This window comes from Calypte anna, chromosome 2 (genome assembly GCF_003957555.1).
Source record: "Calypte anna isolate BGI_N300 chromosome 2, bCalAnn1_v1.p, whole genome shotgun sequence".
Classification (NCBI taxonomy): domain Eukaryota; kingdom Metazoa; phylum Chordata; class Aves; order Apodiformes; family Trochilidae; genus Calypte; species Calypte anna.
The window spans coordinates 100,724,805-100,745,440 of record NC_044245.1 but is presented as its reverse complement, the minus strand read 5'-3'; the positions used below and the strand labels follow the sequence as shown (position 1 = coordinate 100,745,440).

Genomic DNA, 20,636 nt, shown 5'->3' with positions numbered 1-20,636 from the left:
AAACCTTCAGGGATAAAGTACAGCAAGTTTTTTCTTTTAAAAGCCCAGTTCAAAAACCCAGGGTGGGGACAGAAGGTATGCCTAGGTATGCCAGGAGGAATAAAGCAAGTGCCTTTAACTTGAAAAAAGAGAAATACTTAAGTCCTCAAATGGACTGGTCCTGCAGGAGCCATGAGAAGCACATATTCTGATTTATAGCTTCCTTATTATTGGAAGACCCACACTTAATGCACAGAAAAGAAGAAAAACTTGTGATACTGAATGACCAGAGTGAGGTAAAGATGCACTACAGTGCAGGGGACAACCCTTCAGGGAAGATCTGTCATTCACATAAACCAACTTGGGAGATTTTCTGGCTTCCAGCTATTTGAGTACTTACTTACAGAGTACTTACTTACTCTGGTAACAAGGCAAAAGGGAAAGTAAACTTTGATTAGCCAGAAAGAGAGGAATACCTGCTTCCAAACAGAAAAATTGAGACTACTAACTGAACAACCCTTCTCATTCAGCCACTCCTCATAGACATGTTCTCCAGACCCTGAATCAGTTGCCTGTCTCTACACCCTCTCCAGCACCTCGATGTCCTTCCCAGACTGTGGCACACAACCCTGCACACAGTGCTTGAGGTGCAGCCCCACCAAGGCTGAGTATAGGAGTAAAATCACTTCCCTGGCCCTGCTGCTCACACTGTTCCTGATACAGGGCAGGATGCTGTTTGCCTTCATGGCCACCTGGGCACACTGTTGCCTCATGTTCATCCAGCTGTCAATCAGCACCCTCAAGTTCTCTTTCTCCTGTTCAGCTCTCCAGCTACTCCTCCCCAAACCTGTAGTGCTGGTGAGGGTTCTTATGGCCAAAGTGCAGGACCCAACATTTGGCCTTGCTGAAACTCATGCTACTGGCCTTAGCTAATCCATCAGACCTGTTTGGATCCCTCTGCAGAGGCTCCCTACCCCTCAGGCAGATTTGACACTTCCATCCAGCTTGGTGTCATCTGCAAACTTACTGAGGGTGCACTTTATCCTCTCATCCAAATCATCAATAAAGCTGTTAGAGGAGCAGCCCCAGCACTGAGCCCTGGGGGACACCACTTGTGGCCAGCTGCCAGCCGGATTTAACTCCACTGACCACAACACTTTGGACCCAGCCATCCAACCATTTTTTTATCTATTGAAGGGTGTGCACATCCAAGCCATGAGCAGCCAGCTTCTTCAGCAGAATGCTGTGGGAAACTATGTCAAACATCCATGCTAAAGTAAAGGTAGACAACATCCACAGCCCTTCCCTCATCCAAAAAGATACTTTAAAGATCTTTAAAAAGATCTTTAAAGATCTTAAAGATTTTTAAAGATCTTTAAAAGATACTGTACCTTACAGTATGCTTTTGACTAATGACATAAAGGGAAGCATAATTGAAGATTTATAACTAAACTGTTACTAACTAAAACCAATGGAGAAGAGTATCTCTGCTGAATCAGGAACATCTAATCTAATATATAATCTAATAAAGTTTGCCTTCAGATATTGTAATTATCAACATTTTGAAGTACAGTGATTGGAAATCAGTCTGCCTTACATCTTAAAAAAAAATAAAATTCAAACTATTACTTTTGTGAATCAAGCACAAGAAGGCTCATAGTATTTGGATTTTTTTGTGATATGAGGGAATACAAAGAAGATAGTTTTGCTTCTGTCTTAGAGATTGTTCTGTTTCACTTATTGCTGAGAAGATTCTTACCAATAAATGTGCATATTTCAGTGGTCATGAAGTAGAGAGAATTCTTTTTATCTCTAAATTTGGGCAGAGATCACAGGATTTCAGTGCTCAGCAATAACAAATGACTCCACAAAATTTGGTATTTCATGATTTCTTTAAAGGGGAAAGGAGAAGGAAGGAAAGTTTGCCACAAGGAGCCTGAAAGTATCCAACAATCACAGAATCACAGAATGGTTTGTGTTGGAAAGGACCTTGAAGATCATCCAGTTCCAGCCCCCCTGTATGGGCAGGGACACCTCCCACTAGATCAGGTTGCTCAAGGCTCCCCAACTTTTTCAGCCTGTCTTCATATGGGAGATGCTCCAGCCATCTAATTATTTTAGTGGCTTTCCTCTGGAGACGTTCAAGGAGCTATATGTCCTTGTTTTGTACCAAACACAGTACTCCAGGCGGGGTCTCACAGAAAGCAGAGTAGAGGGGGAGAATACCCTCCCTGACTGGCTGTCTGTGCTTCTTTTGATGCAGCCCAGGACATGGCTGACTTTCTGGGCTGCAAGTACACATTGGTGGCTTATGTTAAGATTCTGGTCCACCACCACCCCCAAGTCCTCCACCTCAGGGCTGTCCTTAATCCTCTCTCCTCCCAACCTGTATTTGTGTGTGGGATTGCCTCAGCCCAGGAGCAAAACCTTGCACTTGGCCTTGTTGAACTTATGCAGTTTGTACAACCCCCCTTCTCAAGCCTGTCAAGGTCCTCTGGATGGCATCTCTTCCCTCAAGTCCACCCCACAGTTTGGTGTTGTCAGCAAACTTGCTGAGGGTGCATTCAATTCCACTGTCCATGAAACATTCTACCTGGCTTTTGTGTCCCAAGATGGACTCTTGAACAACCAAAAGCAAAGCAAACTGCTGCATCCCAGACACCCTGGCTACTGGAAAAGCAGAATGCCACTCTATGGGAGGACTCAACGGGAGCCCTAGAAGGATTAGAGGGAAGAAGAGACTCAAGATCTATGCCTTGGCAGCTCTATATCAAAGGGACCAAAAAGGGAAAAGACGTGTCCTGATGATTCTATTTCACTACTTAAAATTATTCCCCTTGCTCTCAGTAGGTCTTTTCAGTCTCAGAGATGCACACAATATGGGTGAAGCATATATATGCAGCACATTCAGTAATCACAGTGCTGATTGAAAACTATATTAAACCATTTATTTAAATTCTAGTACAACAAATCAAAAGAAAGTAATAGAGGAACCTAAACAACTTGAGGTACACTTTTATACCAACCATACCAGTCTTAATCTGGTATCACTTACACATACACACAATCAATCCAAGAACTTCAGGAGGGCTTGTGCTAAATTACTGGCACTTGTGAGTGGCTTTGAAGATGTGACCAAGTATCTCTACTCTTTGTGCATTCATTTTACCTTTAGGTGTTTTGTTGTATTCTCCAACTCGGATAATATCCTATATGGCACAAGAGTAACATCAGTGAGGTTCATTGAAAGCATGGCCTTGTTGAGATCATCCAAACTGTTCAACAAAACTCCCGTGCAGTTGTCATCACAAGCTAAAGAAATCATTTTAAGAGGAAGGAGCAATATTAGTATTAAAAAGAAGCCAGCAAATCCCAAAATTTATTTCATTTGTGCAGCATGTGCCTTCGCCGTTTGACTAATTAAGGATAATAATTTTGTGTATATTGATTTGTAATATTGCCCTTCCCTTCTTCCCCAAGAATGGACTTATTCTTAGCATACTCTCTTCAGATTACTATGAATTCAAACCTTATTGATCCTAATGGCTATTGAGATGCTTGCTCTATTATAAACTTATTGAGAACATTTAGCTATATTGCCATAAATTCAGAGTGATGTCATTGCCAGTTATCCAAACAGTAGAGAAAGACAGGAAATTTAAGTCTGTAATGGTGTCATTCCATTTATTCCTTCTGGCTTCTTCTTCTTATACAAAGCAAAATCAGGGTCCTAAGTCCCAATTCATATAAAAGGAGCTTACTGTAGTTGCTGTGTCTTACAGCTAAGGAACTACATAAGTAACTACTGGTGGAATATAACTGATTATCTGTTGAGAATGTCTACGTACCATAGATAACCGCAAAAGTACTCTTACAGCAACCTTGCATCCAAAGGGTGAATAACACAGGAATTCAACATCTTCAAATTAATAAAGCTATGCTACAGACAGCAAAAAACTAGTTATCTTTCCTTAAACTTGTCTGTAAATTAATGAGTCATTTTAAGGATTAACTGTCTGATGTTACAATCTCTGCTGCCTTTTTCTGTGTTCACAAAATGGTTGAGGTTGGAAAGGCCTCTGGAGCTTATCTAGTGCAACCCACCCTGTTTCAAAGAGATATTAGGCTGTTGGAATTTCTTTCCTTTCATAGGAAGAATGGGGCCTGAAATTACTCAAGGAATAATCATGAGCACATAATTATCACTGGAATAGACCAAAGCCCACTGGAAAAGTGAAGAACTTAAAAACCACCTACAGACACACTCGTCTTCCACAAGAAGATGTCTTGGTTCACACTCCTCACAGAGCTGTCCTGTCACACCTTGCTTACAGAGGCACTGTCCAGTTGCACGATCACAATGAACATGAACAGAACCACTTGGGTTGCACTGACACGGGTGGCAGCTGCCACCAGGAAGCTGAGGGTCACCATAATAGCCAAGGGAGCACCTACATGAGGAGGAATGAGACACTGAACATTCGTAACTATTTTCAGCATCCATAATGAAATTAGATGTTATATTTATCTCCCAGAATCATGGACAGGTTTTTAATTAATGTCTTAATGGTAACTAACGAATCATTAAGTCCTTGAGTGCTCATTCATTTTTTATTTATGACCTCTGAATAATGTATTCTATAACGATCTATTATGAGTACAAATTTGGTTCATATTAATAAAATTGTCCTTGGAAGCTGAGGATAAACATGGACATCATGTGTAACTCACCTTTCACAGTACTGTCCTTCATATCCTGGGAGACAAGCATCACAGTGGTAATCCTGAACACCTTTCAGGACACAAGTGGGACTAAAACTGAAGGAAAGAAAAAAAAAATGCTAGCAGATAAATGGAAGGCTACACTAAGAAAGAGAACACATTCAACCACAGGTTAAATACTGCAAGCAACAGCATCCTCTGTTCAATCTGTTGCAGTAGTCTAGAATTTGTATTTGAAATTATTTTTTTCTGAAAATGTTTCCTTTCCAAATGTGGCTCATTACTGCATAACATGCTAAAGCACCTTATGGGCTTTTAAAAGGTAAAATAATGAAAAATGAATATTGCATGATACGGTTATGGTACGTATCAGAAACTTGCATGAGAACAGTTGCTCGACTCTTATTCTGATTCTGTCATGCAAATGCAAACAACAAATATGCTTTTCAAGCTTCTGGATTAAAAAACAGCCCACACAGCATTTTGATTTTTCAAAATAAGAAGTTAACTGTTTCTCTACCAAATCAACAGATGTATAAATTTCAAACAAAAGAGTACTTGTTCTTTCCCTTAAGAATGTTCTCATGAAGAATTTCTGCATTGACTGGTGATTGCCGGAATCATTGTAAATACAAAAGCAGTGTTTTCTAAATGAAGAAAGAAACTCGCATTTGAAAGTAAAACATGTCAGAGCAGCCTACTCCAGTATCCATAATATGTTCTATGTGACTGATCTACTCTTAGAGAAGAAAAAGAAAGATTAGCTGGTAGATAAGTCAGTTTATTTCAAAGCCTCACAGAGTTACAGCTAGTTTTGAACAATCCAGTATTTAAAGTCCATTTATTAAAATAGGCAGCTTTCAAGTGTCAAATAGTTAAGGACATGTAATGATAATTAACTCCTGTTGTCTTAGTGTGGAGAAAGTAGAAGGTGGGACATACAGCACAAGAAATCTGGAATGCTAAAATGCACATTGGGTTTAGTAAATGCTGGTTACCTAGCAGGGTTGGCTCTGGGACAGGCACAAAGAGAGCAGTCGCTGACAGATCCATTTACTTTCCCATAGTAGCCTGGGGCACAAGCACTGCAGTAATCACCAACTGTGTTATCTCTGCAGTTCTGATGTACAAAAAGGAATTCAGACAGCTTAAAACAACAACCAACCAAACTTTATCCTCCCTCCAATAAATGCAGACAGTTTTCAGCTATCGTCTTGAAATGTCACTACTCATTGGTCAGAATTCAATGAGTGGAGGATATTTTTATGCAAAAAAAAAAAAAAAAAAAAAAAAAAAAACAAAACCAAAATGCCAGAATATTTTCTCTTACAAGAATGTCCCCTCAGGCAGGCTGACCCAATTTCTGTTCTAAATTTCCATTAAGTTTTATGTATTTCTGCATCTAGTAATCCAATTATTCAGATCAGGAAATCCCAGTAAAATACAAAAAACCCAAAAACCAAACCAAACAAAAAAATGATGGTAAAATGAAACAGGATATCCACAGTTACAATTCACAGATGCTATATTTAATTTATCAACAGCACTAATCAACTGCCAGTGCAATTAATAATTAAAACACTAAAGAGCTATTATAAACTTAATCAGTTAAAATTTAACTGATTCCTCCTCTAAGCCAATGCAATTTGGTTTCTCTTTTTGTTTTGTTTTGTTTTGTTTATTATTTTTTTAGTTCACATCCTTTCAAGTCTGAATATTTTAGAGGTCTGTTGAAGACAGCATCAATGCATCTGCCTCATACATGAGACCAGAAGTCAAACACGAAAACCACATCTTTTGCCTACACTTAGTCAGAAATGTCTAAGCAGTAATCTCAACACACAGGTGTTGCAAAAAGAGGAAGAATTAATCACTAGTGTTCACTAGACTAAAGGATCTATGTGTTTGGTCCTGGAGAAAGCCATAGTTCTTACTCACAAGATACGTACTTTAGGAAAACATGAAAATGAAAAGATATATTTACAAAAGCCTGAAGGAATAAGGAAACTCTCTTTAAAAACTGACTTCAAGAATGACTTTAGCAGAAGTTGGCTTTGAACTTCCAACACACTATTAGAAAAATAAAGCAACTGGAAAAACTTTAGGAAAGAATATTGAGCCATACTGGAGAACAGACTTAATATATATTATTTAGTTAACTAAGAATTTTCTGTCCACAGGGCTTTCATCCCACAAGAGGGGCAATTTGTTAGTCATATGTTGCCCCTCTTTGCAATCTTTGGAATAAAATATGTGAATAAATTAACTTAGCTGTGGCATACTATTATATTCTTTTAGTCTCTGAGAATTAAGAAAAAATTCACTTAAAGATTCCCAAATAATTCTCTTCCTGAGAGAAAAAGAATTTGATTTTGATCTAGTTTGTATTGTGGTATGGCTTACTACTTCCTTTTCTTTTTTTTGTAACTAAGCAGCCCATGGTCTGGTCAAGAACAGAAGCTCAACAAGCCTCACAGAAAAACAGAACTGATACAGAAGTTACTTTGAAGTAAAAGTAAAGCATTATTAATTAATTATTTTGAAGATGTTAGTGACCAAAAAGCGTGATCATTTTACTGAAAGAACCCTACAGGAAATCTCAGATTTTGTGTTTTTCAGTGCTTGTGGGGAGGAGTTACGCTTCATCCAAATAACACAGCCATATACTTCTCTTAGAAATCCCTTCCATAGTTTACAGCCATTGTATTCTCAGGTGAAACCAATATAAAAACATAAATTGTACATACCAAGCACTTCCCAGTTTCAGGATCACAAGTTTCACTATGATTGTTGCACTGACATGGCACACAAGGTGCTATCAGACTGTGAGGCTCTTTTACATTGAGTTCTGTATGCTTTCCTCTGTAGTATCCCGGAGCACAGGTCTATTTGTAAGGGGAGTAAAAAAAAAAAAGTATTGTATGTGATCACATGGCTAACAACCATACAAACGATTTAAAAAAACATTTAACTTTTATCATCTCACTCTAACATGCACAAAAATAATTCAAGCATTCTGTACCTGACAGGACAATCCAGCATAGCCAGTGGGACATCTACATTGCTCTACAAGGTGAGCCCTAGCTCTGCCTAGATGCATTTCTTCAAACTTCACTGCAATTTCCATTGAGATATTTGCAATTCTATAAGATACATGCAAAAGAGAGCATGAACATCTAGCAAAATCCTAGAAACAAAACTGAGATCCAAACATTTTGATGTTGCAAAATTCAAGTTTATCATACATAGTTTCCCATGATGCCCCTTTCCCCATTCAAACATCTCTAAATTCTAATGATTCTTTACTTATTTATGGGACTCCAGGACCTACAATGAACAAACCAGAAACACTTCAAAGTAATAAGGGTTGATTCCCACTGATGTGCAAGATTTTACAAATCCATTGTGCAAATATATGTATTCTTGCCTCAAACACTAGAAAGAAATAGATCTTCTTCGTCCCACTGATTTTTGGACAGAGCTAACAAAAAGATAGCTGAGGGCATGTGAATCAAAAATAATCCCACATCTGGGGCTGTGAAGCTGTGAAGGTGTATAAATATTGGGTTTTCATTAGATGCATCTCTACTTGTCTTGTTAGTTTCCAGACTGCCAGATGTCATAAGCATACACAATCTCCTCCTCATTAGTAACCCAGTTATTTTCAAAATGGCAGTAAAATCTACCACTCAGAGGTTGGAATATGTCACTACCACTGTCCAGAGTACATAAAGCTACAGGAGAGACCTACATTTGTACGAACCCAAGAACTCAGAAGACCATGTGTTTCAACTGATAAAAGCCAAAAATTTCAGTACCCATGAAAATAAAATGGGAAAGAAATAACTTAAAACCATTTAACTATCACCCAATTTTCAGAACATTGCGTCAGCCTGTAAGGCTTTGTGCTTCTTTAGGGGCTTTTGTATCAAAGTAAGCAGCAGAGACATTTAGTGTTTCAAAGAGAGAATTACAGAGCAATTATGCTACCATTAAAGGTCATAAAAGCTTTCTTACCAGAGGAAGAACAAAAGTCAAACACAAAATTAGAAATTTCTCTAGTTTGAATAAAATCTTTACTGGATAGCTCAGTTAGGACCATTTCTAGGTTAAATTACAGTAAATACAATATAAAGAAATTTCTGATTCCATTTACCTACCTGCTTTGCTGTAATCCTTGACCATAAGCTGCCTTGATAAGGATGTATTCAACGTTGCTTAGCACAGACATGAAGTCAGAACGTAAGACAGGCTTGTCAGACACAGAGTTAAAATACTTCCAAGAATCCTATGGAATCATAAAACCTATTATTAAAACCACTATTGTTCAAACTCACTTCAAGGTAACACCCTGTTCCTCCTATGTTCTTTTCAGAAATGCAGTCTTAGTGACTATGTCTAAACTCAAGGTCCCAGAAAGCTATAAATTTTTTTTGTTTGAAGACGTTGGTTTATCTCAGTTTCCATCTACTTCTTTTCCCTGCACTCAACTTCCATACACAGTTTCTACTAGAAAGCTGTTGAGGTCTACATGGCACAGCTTTTTCTGGCCAGATCTGAAGAATCCAGATAGCCAAAAGGCCAGAACCTGACAGCACTCATTTTATGTGCAATTAGAAACAGCTGCTGTAACTGTGTCTGGCCTTATGTCAAGAAGACAGACTAGGACTCAACTCAGCCCCAGAGATCAAAGGAGGTCATCATTATCTCATCTGAAACCATCCACTAGGCACTAATACACCTACTGCTCCTGCCAGGCTAGAGATTCACACCCACTGAGATGCTCCTGAGCTCTGAGTGTAAAATTCAGCCTACAAAACTATGGGACTGTCCAAGAAGGACAATACCTGTCTGCCTGTCACTTATGACTGAAATACGAGTCAGTGAAAAGCTTGCCAGAGCAACACCTTCAACACCTCCAAAAGAAGAAAAACTGTCAAAATATTATCTGCTGCTTTAGAGCAGTATCTCCAGCCACTTTTTCCCTAAAAGAGATGCATTTTAATGTAGCACTCTATTTACTCAACCTATTTGAAATCAGATATGCATTTTTCAAAATATTTTATTAAATATATATATAGATTTTCTTTAAAAGCTCTTGGAAGAAAGGAAATGTTTCCAAACCAATGTTTTGCTTACCTCCTTCATTTCCACTTCTTTGTCAGTTCTTACTCCATTTTCTGGAGAAGGGATGTCTACATAGATAACCAACTTGCTTGTGTGACCTCCTTTCATTAGAATCTGTGGCTCAAAATTTGAAGTTCCAAAGCCATCCAAAGCATAAAACGCAACAGTATATCTCAGCTTCCCTCCATAGGCCATGAGCTATCAGATAAAATATTAGTTTTATTTATTCCAAAGCTAGAGCTACCAGATGAAAATACTTTAACATCATCATAAGACTTGAAAACTGACAGTTCTGTGAAGAACTGGCAGTAAACCATGGAAATTTACTAACTCAACAGGTTTTGCAACAAGGTTAAATGCATATTTCTAAAAATCAGTCTGAGTTTCCTCTGTTAGGCCCTTTCAAGGTGTGCATTCAGTTTTAATTTAATTCCTAAGCAACAGGGATTCCAGATGTTCAATCTATACACTGAACAAGGCCTAAAACTCTTTCAAGTTTCTGAAGTAAAATTGTATAGGGAGGCAATAGTGATGTATTCAATCTCTGAAGAGCATCATGATACTTAAACATAGGTGTTACCAATTTACAGGGTCAAGAAAAATCTCACTAGGAAAGGGTAATGTAAACACACTGCTTCTGCTTACTATCAGTTCACTCACTGAATTAATAACATGAGCTACAAGAATAGAAGTAATGCAGGAAAATGTTATCAAGATAAAGTGGCTATTATACAATGAAAGAGTGACAATAAACAAATTACCTACAAAGCATTAAAATAATTTAATTATTTTACCTGGTCTCCCTGAAACTGCTCTGGTAACCTCCAGTAAAATGTTTCCGTATTTAAGTATTTTCTGACTATATCAGCATCCAGTAAAACATCTGGAAACTGTGAAAATACTCCTTCCACTGTTCCAGTCAGGTTGCTTTGAGCTACTACACGCAGAATGGACTGATCTGGAGTTAAGGTTATCTGCAACACAAAGATCAAAAGAATCACTGAATAAAAATATTGTGCCTCAGTGTAATAGACTGCTAACAGTTTTAGGTGGTTTTAGAGATAGTCAGTAGTCCATCTTAGAGAAATAAATGCCCAAACAAAAAAACTGGGAAATGTTTTTGTTTTTTTTTAAACAAGCAAATTTCTGAAACCTTCTGTTTCACTCTAAGGTTATGACCACTTATAATTTGCCTTCTTTTTTGTTCTACCATATGCCACTTCCTCCATAAGCCAGCCAATTGCATTCAGCCTGACTGACAAAATGTTTGCAAGCTTAGGCACAACATGAGGGTCACACCAGACTGTGCCTGTATATTTACATCACTTTACTTACAGGAATTCTCACATGGCCTTCTAGTTCCCAACAAAGCGTGGACATCCCAAAACAGAAGCATGGAGTGCAACCTGCTGCATTGTCAGCAGACAGAGCAAAAGTTCCAGGTTTACACTCGCTGCATTGTAGACCAAATACATTTTCCTGGAGGAAATAAAACAAAACCAAAAAAGTAAAACGTAACAGTACAATCATGAATGAAAGATGGTTCTTTTTGGAAGAAAAACTAGTTGCTACGTAAAGTAAATAACAAAGTCAATTATCATAGCTATTCTATTTTACTGGGCAGTACATTTTTATTTTTTAATTATTTTACAAAGTTGGATTTTTAAAAAAATTTTATTTTTTTAAAAATGCCAAAAACAAAAGACACCACACAAAGGCATTAATTTACACCTCTGCGTTATGTCTGTCCAAAGTGTGGAAACCCATTTGGCACTTTTAAAATCCACTGACTAATAATATCTGTTTAGTACTGGCACAGAAAATCCTTTAGGGGTGATTTGATGAACTCAGAAATGTCCCAAAAAGAGATAAAGATTGCCTTTGAAATCTTTTCACTCCTTATACTTTCCATGGTGTTCACATAATAATGATGAGAAAACCCCAATGCTGTCCCCAGAAGTGTCTGAATACTTCAGTACCTTGCATGTACAGATGCCAGTTTCTTCTTTGCAGCCACAAAGTCCTCCAGTGTCACACATCTCTGCTTTGGTTCCACTTAAGTCACAGTCACAAGCAACACAGTCTGGGTAGTCCCTGTATCCTAATGCACATCTGGAACAGTCTTGTCCTCCAAATTCAGCTTTGCACTGGCACTGACCCGTCAACAGATCACACTGGAGACTTGTTGAGCCAATGTCAGTACAGTTGCAAGCCTTAGATGAAAAGAAGAAATGTTCATACCTAGCAAATCTTTAAAAACATTTTTGTTACAACAAAAAGAGCACAGTAAATTTAGGGTTGCCCTTAAAAGCCCACGTTTGCAAACAAAAAAAAAAAATAATATAAAATATTAAAAGGTAAAAATTTCCACACAGAAAGGAGGTTGTTTTTTTTTTACTTGAAAAAAGAACTGCAATTCTAGTAAACAGTGGATGGCAAAAAGTATGAAGCTCTACTGATTCCCAAATCTGGGTTGCGAATCTAAGGAATAGAAGGAACATGTTCCAGAAAAATAATAAAATCAATAAGGCTTTATTTAAAGTGTTATTTATTGAATGCAGCATGTAAATTAAAATAATGTTATATAAAGGTTGGAGGAAAGAAATTTGTATATACAATAATTTTTTTTAATCTGATAGAAGGAAAACTACTAAGATTTCAAGACAGATTAATAGAGCCTACATCTTGCTCAAGAATCACTTCCTATTTGATAAGGAACCATTGCATCCAAAACTGGGAATTCCAAAAGCAATGCTAAACAACATAGGCAAAAGTAATCTGTTACATATTTAATTAAACTTATCATTGGCAAGTGCTGTGGAATCAACCTGTGGAAGGAACACCTCAAGAGAAATGCACAGAAACCAGCACATTGTATTGGTGAAGAATGACAGTGGCTGGTAGCTGACAAAGCAATTGTTCAAAGACAGGATGCCAAGTAAGTTGCTATAAATAACTCTCTGATAACATCTCTGAAGAGATATTATATGACTATTTTATCATCCTTACCCTAACAGATTTCAAGAGAGAAAAAAGAAAACAATTTGGATGGTACTTATAGTTGTCAAGCATTTACTGCATATAGTGACAGACATTGTCAAGTTGATTATATTTGTGGCTTCTCCATTAAAACTACCCAATTCCTTTTATGTAATTCTAAGGCTTTTATAATTATCAATCTTTATAAAATAAAGGTTGGCCCAAGGCCATATCTGTCACGAATTTACTGCATGAACTTAACTATGTAAAGGGCTGGTATTCCTTGGATCTTCACTGAGTTAGCATTTTACTGCTTAATAATAAATATTAATCTGAGATGATGGGGCTTACTATTTTTCCAGTCATGAAACATTTACTACCTTATACTGTTTTAATTTTAAGTATTCAGAAAAAAAGGATGAATTGACTTTTAAGGTAAGCTAGATTTCATTGTTCTTAAAGCCATAATATTGTTACTCTTTGATCAGTACAGAAACTGTGTTCCTTGTTACCAATGGCAGCTGTAAATCTCTTTTAGTATCACTATTTAAGAAATTAAAAGTTAAGAGTACACACAATGAAATTTTAATATGATCTATGCACCTATCCATCAGTATTTTCAGACAGCCTTCTTAGAAGGTCCCTCAGTAAACAATATGGTTTGATTTTTTTTTAAATTTTTTTGTGTGTGTGTGAGCACATTGCACTAACGGTATGAGACAGAGAATAAAGATTGAGGTTCTCAAAACAAGAGTCCCATTCTGACAGCAATGTAGAGTGAACTGATTTTAACAGCCATGGCTTTTTGGCCAGCTTACCATACCTTGCAGCCAAGGTTAGGAGAGAATCCCCAGTAATTCTCTTCACAGAGATCACATTTTGGTCCCCGAGTGTGAGGGGGACAAATGCATTGGCCAGAATCAGCATTGCAGTTGTTCAGAGTATGGGCACAGTCACAAGCTGCAAGACAAATAACAGGACTGAATATTTGCCTTAGCTACAGAGAAGAAACTCCAAGCCTACTTTTTTCCAAGTCTTATTTTTCTCAAATATTCAGCACAGTTTATCCATTCTACTAGGAATTCCTTGCCATCCCTAATTGCTGAGGAAAAAAAAATGACATTTCATCTTCTTATTGAAATCCCATTATTGCTTCTGGACTTACCCTGTTCAGCGTTTTAAAAACCAGTGCTGCATTTCCATAGCTGAATCAACAAAGCCAAGCAAAATTATTGCAGAGAAGAATACATTTTAGTAAAAAATGTTTCTATTATACAGGATACAAAACTCATCAGGAGATATGATAATGTTTTCAAGCAGATGAAAGGACTAATCTCAGGAAGTAGTGAATAACAGGGATGAATTAACTTTTTATAATAACTGCTGCAGCAAGCATTGTCTATTTAAGAAATAGAGATTTTTGCTTAAAAAAAATCCCAGAAGTTCAGAAAACTGGTTTTATTCACCGTTTTAATAAAATTCACAGAATTTTTGACACTGAAATGGTTAAAGGTACCCAAAAGATCTGTGATTCTTAATAAAGATACAGTATATATCTTCCAAAACCCTATGCCATATTTTCACTATACATTTCATATTTGGCATGAAAAGGCTTTTATTTATTTAAGGCATGAAAAATATTTTTGTCAGATTGGAGAAAAGGTAGGCATTGCTTTAGCTACACTGTGTTGAAAAGGCAATCTTATTAATATGACAAATTAGTTTTTTTGATAACATGTCCTGTTTTGATTAACATTTACCTTTGTATTGTGACTAAAAATACTACATACCCAGGTGATGACGGGAAAATAGCGTCAATAACCTCTTAAAGTAAAAAATAGACTTTTAAGAATGAAATGAAAAAACATGGTAAAAATCTGTAAGGGCAGTGACTCTTTTACAATTGCAGAAAAAAAAGAAAAGTTTCTATTCTTTTTGAAGGACTGAAGGGTTTTTGTGGAAAAAAAGAAAAAAGACAAAGAAGCTATTGAGGATGTAGTATTTCTCTCTGCAACCTTTATGAGCTGTTATTTCATAGTCACCACCTTTTACAAGGAACCTCACACTAAAAAAATCAAAGAAATGCTTTGTTCCCCAGCTTCATCAAAGTTTTAGAAGACTATTCTACAGATTTTTGCACGCAGTCATCGAAACAACTGACCTTTGCCAGATTTTAACATAAAATATACTGCTGACAGAAATTCCAGACAACCCCTGAAAGGATCATGGACTAGAGCTTACGTGTGCAGCCACCATCCTGGAATGCATAAAAGCCCTGAGCACAGTGATCACACTTTTCTCCAGCCACTCCTGGAATGCAGTGACACTGCCCCTGCGGATTGCAGCTCTCTGAGACTGAGCCAAACCGACTGCAGTTGCAGGGAATGCAGCCAAGCCCAGTAAGAAGGCCGTAATACCCATTCTGTTGGACAGGAAGGAAATACATTTGAGCTATATTTCATAAATTTTTGAAAATAATATCACACACACTTAGTTTATCTTCTTTACTTTCTCTGCTGTCTACCCCGCATGAATATTGGTCGCCACTGTGCAACTGAGAGACAACTCCCTGGCCTTATCTCTACTGTTTCCAGCTATACACAAGCATGGATTTGGGTGCAAAAGTGAATGCTCAAATGCTCTCGTGGCCCTCTAATCCCACCCATGACATTATGTTTTAAAGTCTGAGATTATTTTTATTTAAAGAGTTTCATGAAGTGAGGGCGGACTGTGCTGATCACGCACAGATTTCTGTGAATGTGAATGGAAGGCCAGAAGAGAGAATTTGTCACTGCCCTGTGATACATATGGATTGAAAGGCATTCAGCCAGGCTGGCACAAGGACAGGAACTGGGCACAGATTTCCTGCTCTGGTCTCTGAGGCAGTTCTACAGGCTGGAAACTGCCGTTTTGTATCACCAGTGAATATCTACTTGTTCTTATAACAGGCCTGTCTTTTAGCTGAATGCCTTTCTGGTGTCCAGCCACAATGTATTAGTACCAAGAGCATTCTTCAGATATTCCCACTCAGACTTCATTTTGCAGAAGTCCAGCACTAAGATCTCTTCAAGTTACCAGTGTCTGGGGGGGGTTTCATAAGAAAACATGAGTGCATTGTCAGTATAGCACTGACAGCCCTGTTCAGAAGGGTACTTAATCAACCACATAGCTTCACATCTGAAAAGAGCACAGAGCAGAGCAATTTGCAACTGCAAAAAAACATTCAGAGAAACCTTTGGCCTTTGCTCCAGCAATAGGTAGCCTCATCCCTGAACATAGTTGCTGCTATTCTGTTCTAATCAATGTCTACAGATAACAGGAAGATCAGGATACAAGAAAATGCAGATATTAGGAACAGACAAATATTTGCTTACCAAGCATTTATCACATCTTTCTCCAATCACATTTGCTTTGCAATGACAGAAGCCTGTCTCATGATGGCAAGTACTCGAAAGGGAACCATTCACATGGCACTCACAGGCTTATGTTTAGACAAAAAGAAACCAAATTAAAAACATTATCAATACGTATCTACACATATTCATTATTACACAGATCTCCAAATTTGGCATAAATGTTTCACCTGTTTATATCCTACAGATTTTATAATTCTACAGACCTATACCCATAGTATATAGGTCTGCTAAGAGATATAAAAACACCTCTTGTGGACAGATATAATTGAGAAGTTTGCTTCTTACAGCCCTAGAATGCAACATTCATAAGGTGGAAGTGTCTAGGAGGCCACTGAAGGGACAGTATTAAGCAAGCCAGTAAGTGTCAGGAATACCAAATGTCAGACCCCAGCATAATATATTCCTTCCTCGGGCTAACCCAACCCCATAGTTTTCAGCTTTCACTTGCCAACTCACAACCTGAAGGTTAACCCTTTCAGCAAAGGTGCACATCTTCCTATCCACTCTACCACCTGCACACTACAGCTTCATTTTTTAAAACTTTGAGAGCAATAATAATAACTTACCATGGCAACTTTTCTCAATCACTGCATCCCCATAATACCCATCAGCACACTTTTCACAGTGGTGACCTGCTGTGTTACCCAGACATTTCAGGCATTGGCCTGTGAAGGTATCACAGTACCCATCTTCTCGAGGGTTTACATTGCCATTGCATTCACAAGGAGCACATGATTGTCCAGGTATGACTGGATTTCCATAGTAACCATTAGCGCACCTGCATAGTTAAAACCTTTATCAGCTGGAATACAGTCAAACACTCTCCCCACCCAAGGAAGCAATTCCTATTAAATTTTTATTTAAAATGTCTTTGTATTGATAACAAATACAAAATGAGAAGAAAAATTATATTAGGAATATTCTGTACATGTGGTATAAACATTTCAAAGCAGATAAGAGGTGACAGTAATACAGATATTTTACCCAAACCCAGTGCACATACCTTTCACACTGAGAACCTGCATAGCCTGGAAGACATTTGTCACAAACAATTCCACCTCCTTCACTCAGTTGGCAAGTAGGACTGAAACTATGAACAGTATTTATGGGGGTCAGTATCAACACACAGAATCACAAGACCTATGCAAATATTCAATATCCACCCTACAAGCCCATTCACCTACCTGTATAAGCATGTAATTCCTTTTTTGGTTTTTTTATATGAACATCAATGCTTTAACCATCAAAAAAAGGTCAAAAATACTTCTAATTGTAAAAAATTCTTCTTGAAAGTTTTTTTTTATAATTCCTATAACCCTGACCTTTTCTCTTTCTAGCAAATCTGTCCCATTTCTGTACTGAGCTCCTCACTTTCTCAGGCAACACTTGTCCATCTCTCCTTTAGATTTAACAACATTTTTCCTTCATCTCACTATCTGATTTTGCTGAAGATGCAAAAGAAATCTCATAAAAGCATCTTACTTGTTTGAAGCAGAAGTGAGAGGACATGCACAGGGCTGGCAATCCTCAGGAGTTCCTTGGGATGGACTTCCATAGAAACCAGGTAAGCATTGATCACAGAAAGGTCCTGTCGTGTTATGTTGACAAGCCTGTAAGACATGGGAAAAATCTATTCATATTTACTCTTGATTTTCTGGCCCTTTAGGGATGCTTGAAGGAGTCTGCATGCAGTATAACATTCAAGGTTATAGCCATGAAGAACACAATAGAACGTCAAAAACAAGTGGTTCTTTTTCTGAGTTGTAACAACGATTCCTAATTGCTTCTTTCCTACATTTTGGAATATACTTAGTACCATGAAACCAGACACATTACTTATACAAGAACTTAAAATTATTTTCCTTATTGCACACATTTATAATAACAGACTTCTTATACATTTGTTGCTGGTGTATAACGATTGTATTTCTGTGACTTCTAAAATTCAGAAAAGATCTGAGAGATACATTCTCTCTTCAGAAGGTAATTAGTTTCCACTAATGTGCAAAGAGAGAGAGCTAGCCAAAACATTATTAAATTTTGTTCCTTCAGGAGAAGTTTTACTGTCATGTGCAGCAAGCAAACTCAAGGTCTTTATCAGCTGGCATATGGTGACATTTTAATTTTGATTCTGATTATTCCCCACTTGAAATGATAAACTGAAACAAACCCTTTATTGGAGAACACTTTAATGGAGCCCCCTAAATATATTCCAAAGTAAACAATGAAAAGGAAGAAACACTTAACACCCATAGCTTGAATTTTACACACACTGTAAACTTGTCCCCCACAGCCAAAATGCTCTCCTAACTACCAATTAGAAGGGTGAAACAAACACTTTGAAGGATGACTTACAGAGCAAACACCATGAATATCACACTCAGTTGCATGCCCATTGCATTTGCAGGGTTGACAAATACCTCCAAAGAGTATTCCATCCACACGGTAGTACCCAGGGAGACAGGACTGGGAAAAAAAAAAAAGAAAAGAAAAAAAAGAAAAAAGAAAAAAGAAAAAAAGAGAAAAAAAACAAACAAAAAAAACAAACAAACAAAAAAACAGAAGCAGAAAAAAAAGCAGTAGCATTATATGTGTTAAAAGTAGACATTAAAACATTTTCAAAGAGCTGACTTCTGACCACCCACCATCTGACTCATTCACACTGTGGTAACTGAATGCTCTTTCAACTCTATTGATGTCACTGCAGCTCTTTTCTGGTGGCTGTTTTTGATTTGCACAGGATCAAGGGGATAAGAACTAACTCCATGAAACTTTGATTCAGCCTTTTTTTCCCTGGAGGCACATAAGTTAAGTTTTGAGCAGCTGAATATGTGAAGTTCTTTATTATGGGACAATAAACCAGACGTTCTACCTCCTCTGCAGAATCATTAGAGATGCTACATGAAACAAGGCTTCTTACTGAAATTATTCACCAAAATAATTTCTGCTATTCTGCAGATGGTGTTCTGCCTCCCTAATCTTCTATTCACTTTGTGTGACACATTTGACCCTTGTGGGATCTTCCAAAGACTAGCATTCCTCCCTGCTAAGATTCCTTATTGCCTTCATAAACCTAATGACATAAACCAGAAATAAACTGTACAGAGTTTAGCTACAGCAAAAGTGCTATTAACAACAAAGGTAAGCTCAAAACAGCTTCACAGATCTTCTACAGCTGTTCCCTCTGCAACATGATGCCCTAAAGTGTTTCATCATCTTACAGTGTCACCAAGTGGAATTTAAGAAATAAACTTAAAACCCCATTTAGTGTATCTGGAAGGAAATAGCTACAGCACTGTGTACAATGTAGTTAAACAGCATTTCACCACAGAACACACTTTTATGTCAGTACAACTAAAGGCAGTCTGCTTTTAAAGCCTAGATCCTTTCATTTAGGAGATAATTTTGCACACATAAAGCACTGCAAGAGGTTACCTCACAAGATATTCCTGTGTAACCTTGAGGACATTCACAGAATTCCACATCTGGTGCTGAAGAAAGATCTATAACATTTGCACTTGCAGTATCCAGGGTCACAGAGTCCAGTCTAGAATTAACCATGAACACATCACATGATTTGCTTTCCCTAACTTGTTTTTGAAACAGATTATTTGCTTCTAGGGAAGTAACACTGCCCACCTGCTACTCCCCAGCAGTGGCAGCTAAGGAACAGGAACAAATCTCTGCTTGTAAAACGGCTGTGATCATAAATTTTTCACTACATTTGCAGTTTTGGCAGTAGATGTGCCCTCCTCCAGTTATCACTGGTTACTACCCCTGTCTCTTCTCCTGTGGAAAGGTTTTAAAAGAACTTTGTCAGCCATGGTATCTGAAGTATACCAATATACTTTATCCCTGTGTGTCTTGATGAAGAGGTAAAACAGATCTGTAGGGACTGATGCAGATACTGTTAATGCTGACTTGAGAATATGCAATGATCACTTAATCTGTCCCAGCCCCATTTTCCTATCAAGCACTTTCCTAGAGATGAGTGTCTGTCTTTTAATGTCTGCTTGTAGATGTTAAATTACAGCCAACGACTTTACTGGCAGTTTTTCAATAAGCAGTGAGGGATTAACTTGCCACATACCAAAATAAGCATACTGTGGAGAGTTTCTGAGGTATTTCCCTCTAACAAAGCTGCCATTGTCATAAGGCTTTTATGCATTATTCCTTTAAGGCAGAAAACAATGTTTCTGCTATCAGATACCTTGAAAACAATCAAAAGCTCTTTTTCATGTGTTCCACATTAATTTATCTGGGGGACAGGTCTGATCTTGAGTTAAAACAGTTAAAAATGTTTTTTTTACAAGAAATGATTAACTTAAAACCTTAAGAATGCTGCAGCTATGAAGTGTTTCATATACACAAAAATAATAGAAGTACACTGATTATCCTGAATATTTTCTGATC

The 20,636-nt window shown here is 37.5% G+C and overlaps 1 protein-coding gene across 1 annotated transcript in view; it reads right to left on the bottom strand.

Annotated features, from left to right (window-relative positions):
* Positions 1-20,636, bottom strand: part of LAMA1 (laminin subunit alpha 1) — a 99,497-nt gene that overhangs the window by 32,878 nt on the left and 45,983 nt on the right. The window contains exons 16-34 of the mRNA XM_030444674.1: positions 19,659-19,770; positions 18,579-18,689; positions 17,706-17,833; positions 17,227-17,313; positions 16,790-17,001; positions 16,182-16,288; positions 15,049-15,229; positions 13,631-13,767; positions 11,808-12,041; positions 11,164-11,307; positions 10,623-10,802; positions 9,841-10,026; positions 8,862-8,989; positions 7,724-7,844; positions 7,449-7,586; positions 5,700-5,821; positions 4,711-4,797; positions 4,237-4,430; positions 3,149-3,291 (exon numbers count right to left, since the gene is read on the bottom strand). Coding sequence (XP_030300534.1) covers positions 3,149-3,291; positions 4,237-4,430; positions 4,711-4,797; positions 5,700-5,821; positions 7,449-7,586; positions 7,724-7,844; positions 8,862-8,989; positions 9,841-10,026; positions 10,623-10,802; positions 11,164-11,307; positions 11,808-12,041; positions 13,631-13,767; positions 15,049-15,229; positions 16,182-16,288; positions 16,790-17,001; positions 17,227-17,313; positions 17,706-17,833; positions 18,579-18,689; positions 19,659-19,770 — 2,752 coding nt within the window. The remainder of the gene's footprint in view (positions 1-3,148; positions 3,292-4,236; positions 4,431-4,710; positions 4,798-5,699; positions 5,822-7,448; positions 7,587-7,723; positions 7,845-8,861; positions 8,990-9,840; positions 10,027-10,622; positions 10,803-11,163; positions 11,308-11,807; positions 12,042-13,630; positions 13,768-15,048; positions 15,230-16,181; positions 16,289-16,789; positions 17,002-17,226; positions 17,314-17,705; positions 17,834-18,578; positions 18,690-19,658; positions 19,771-20,636) is intronic.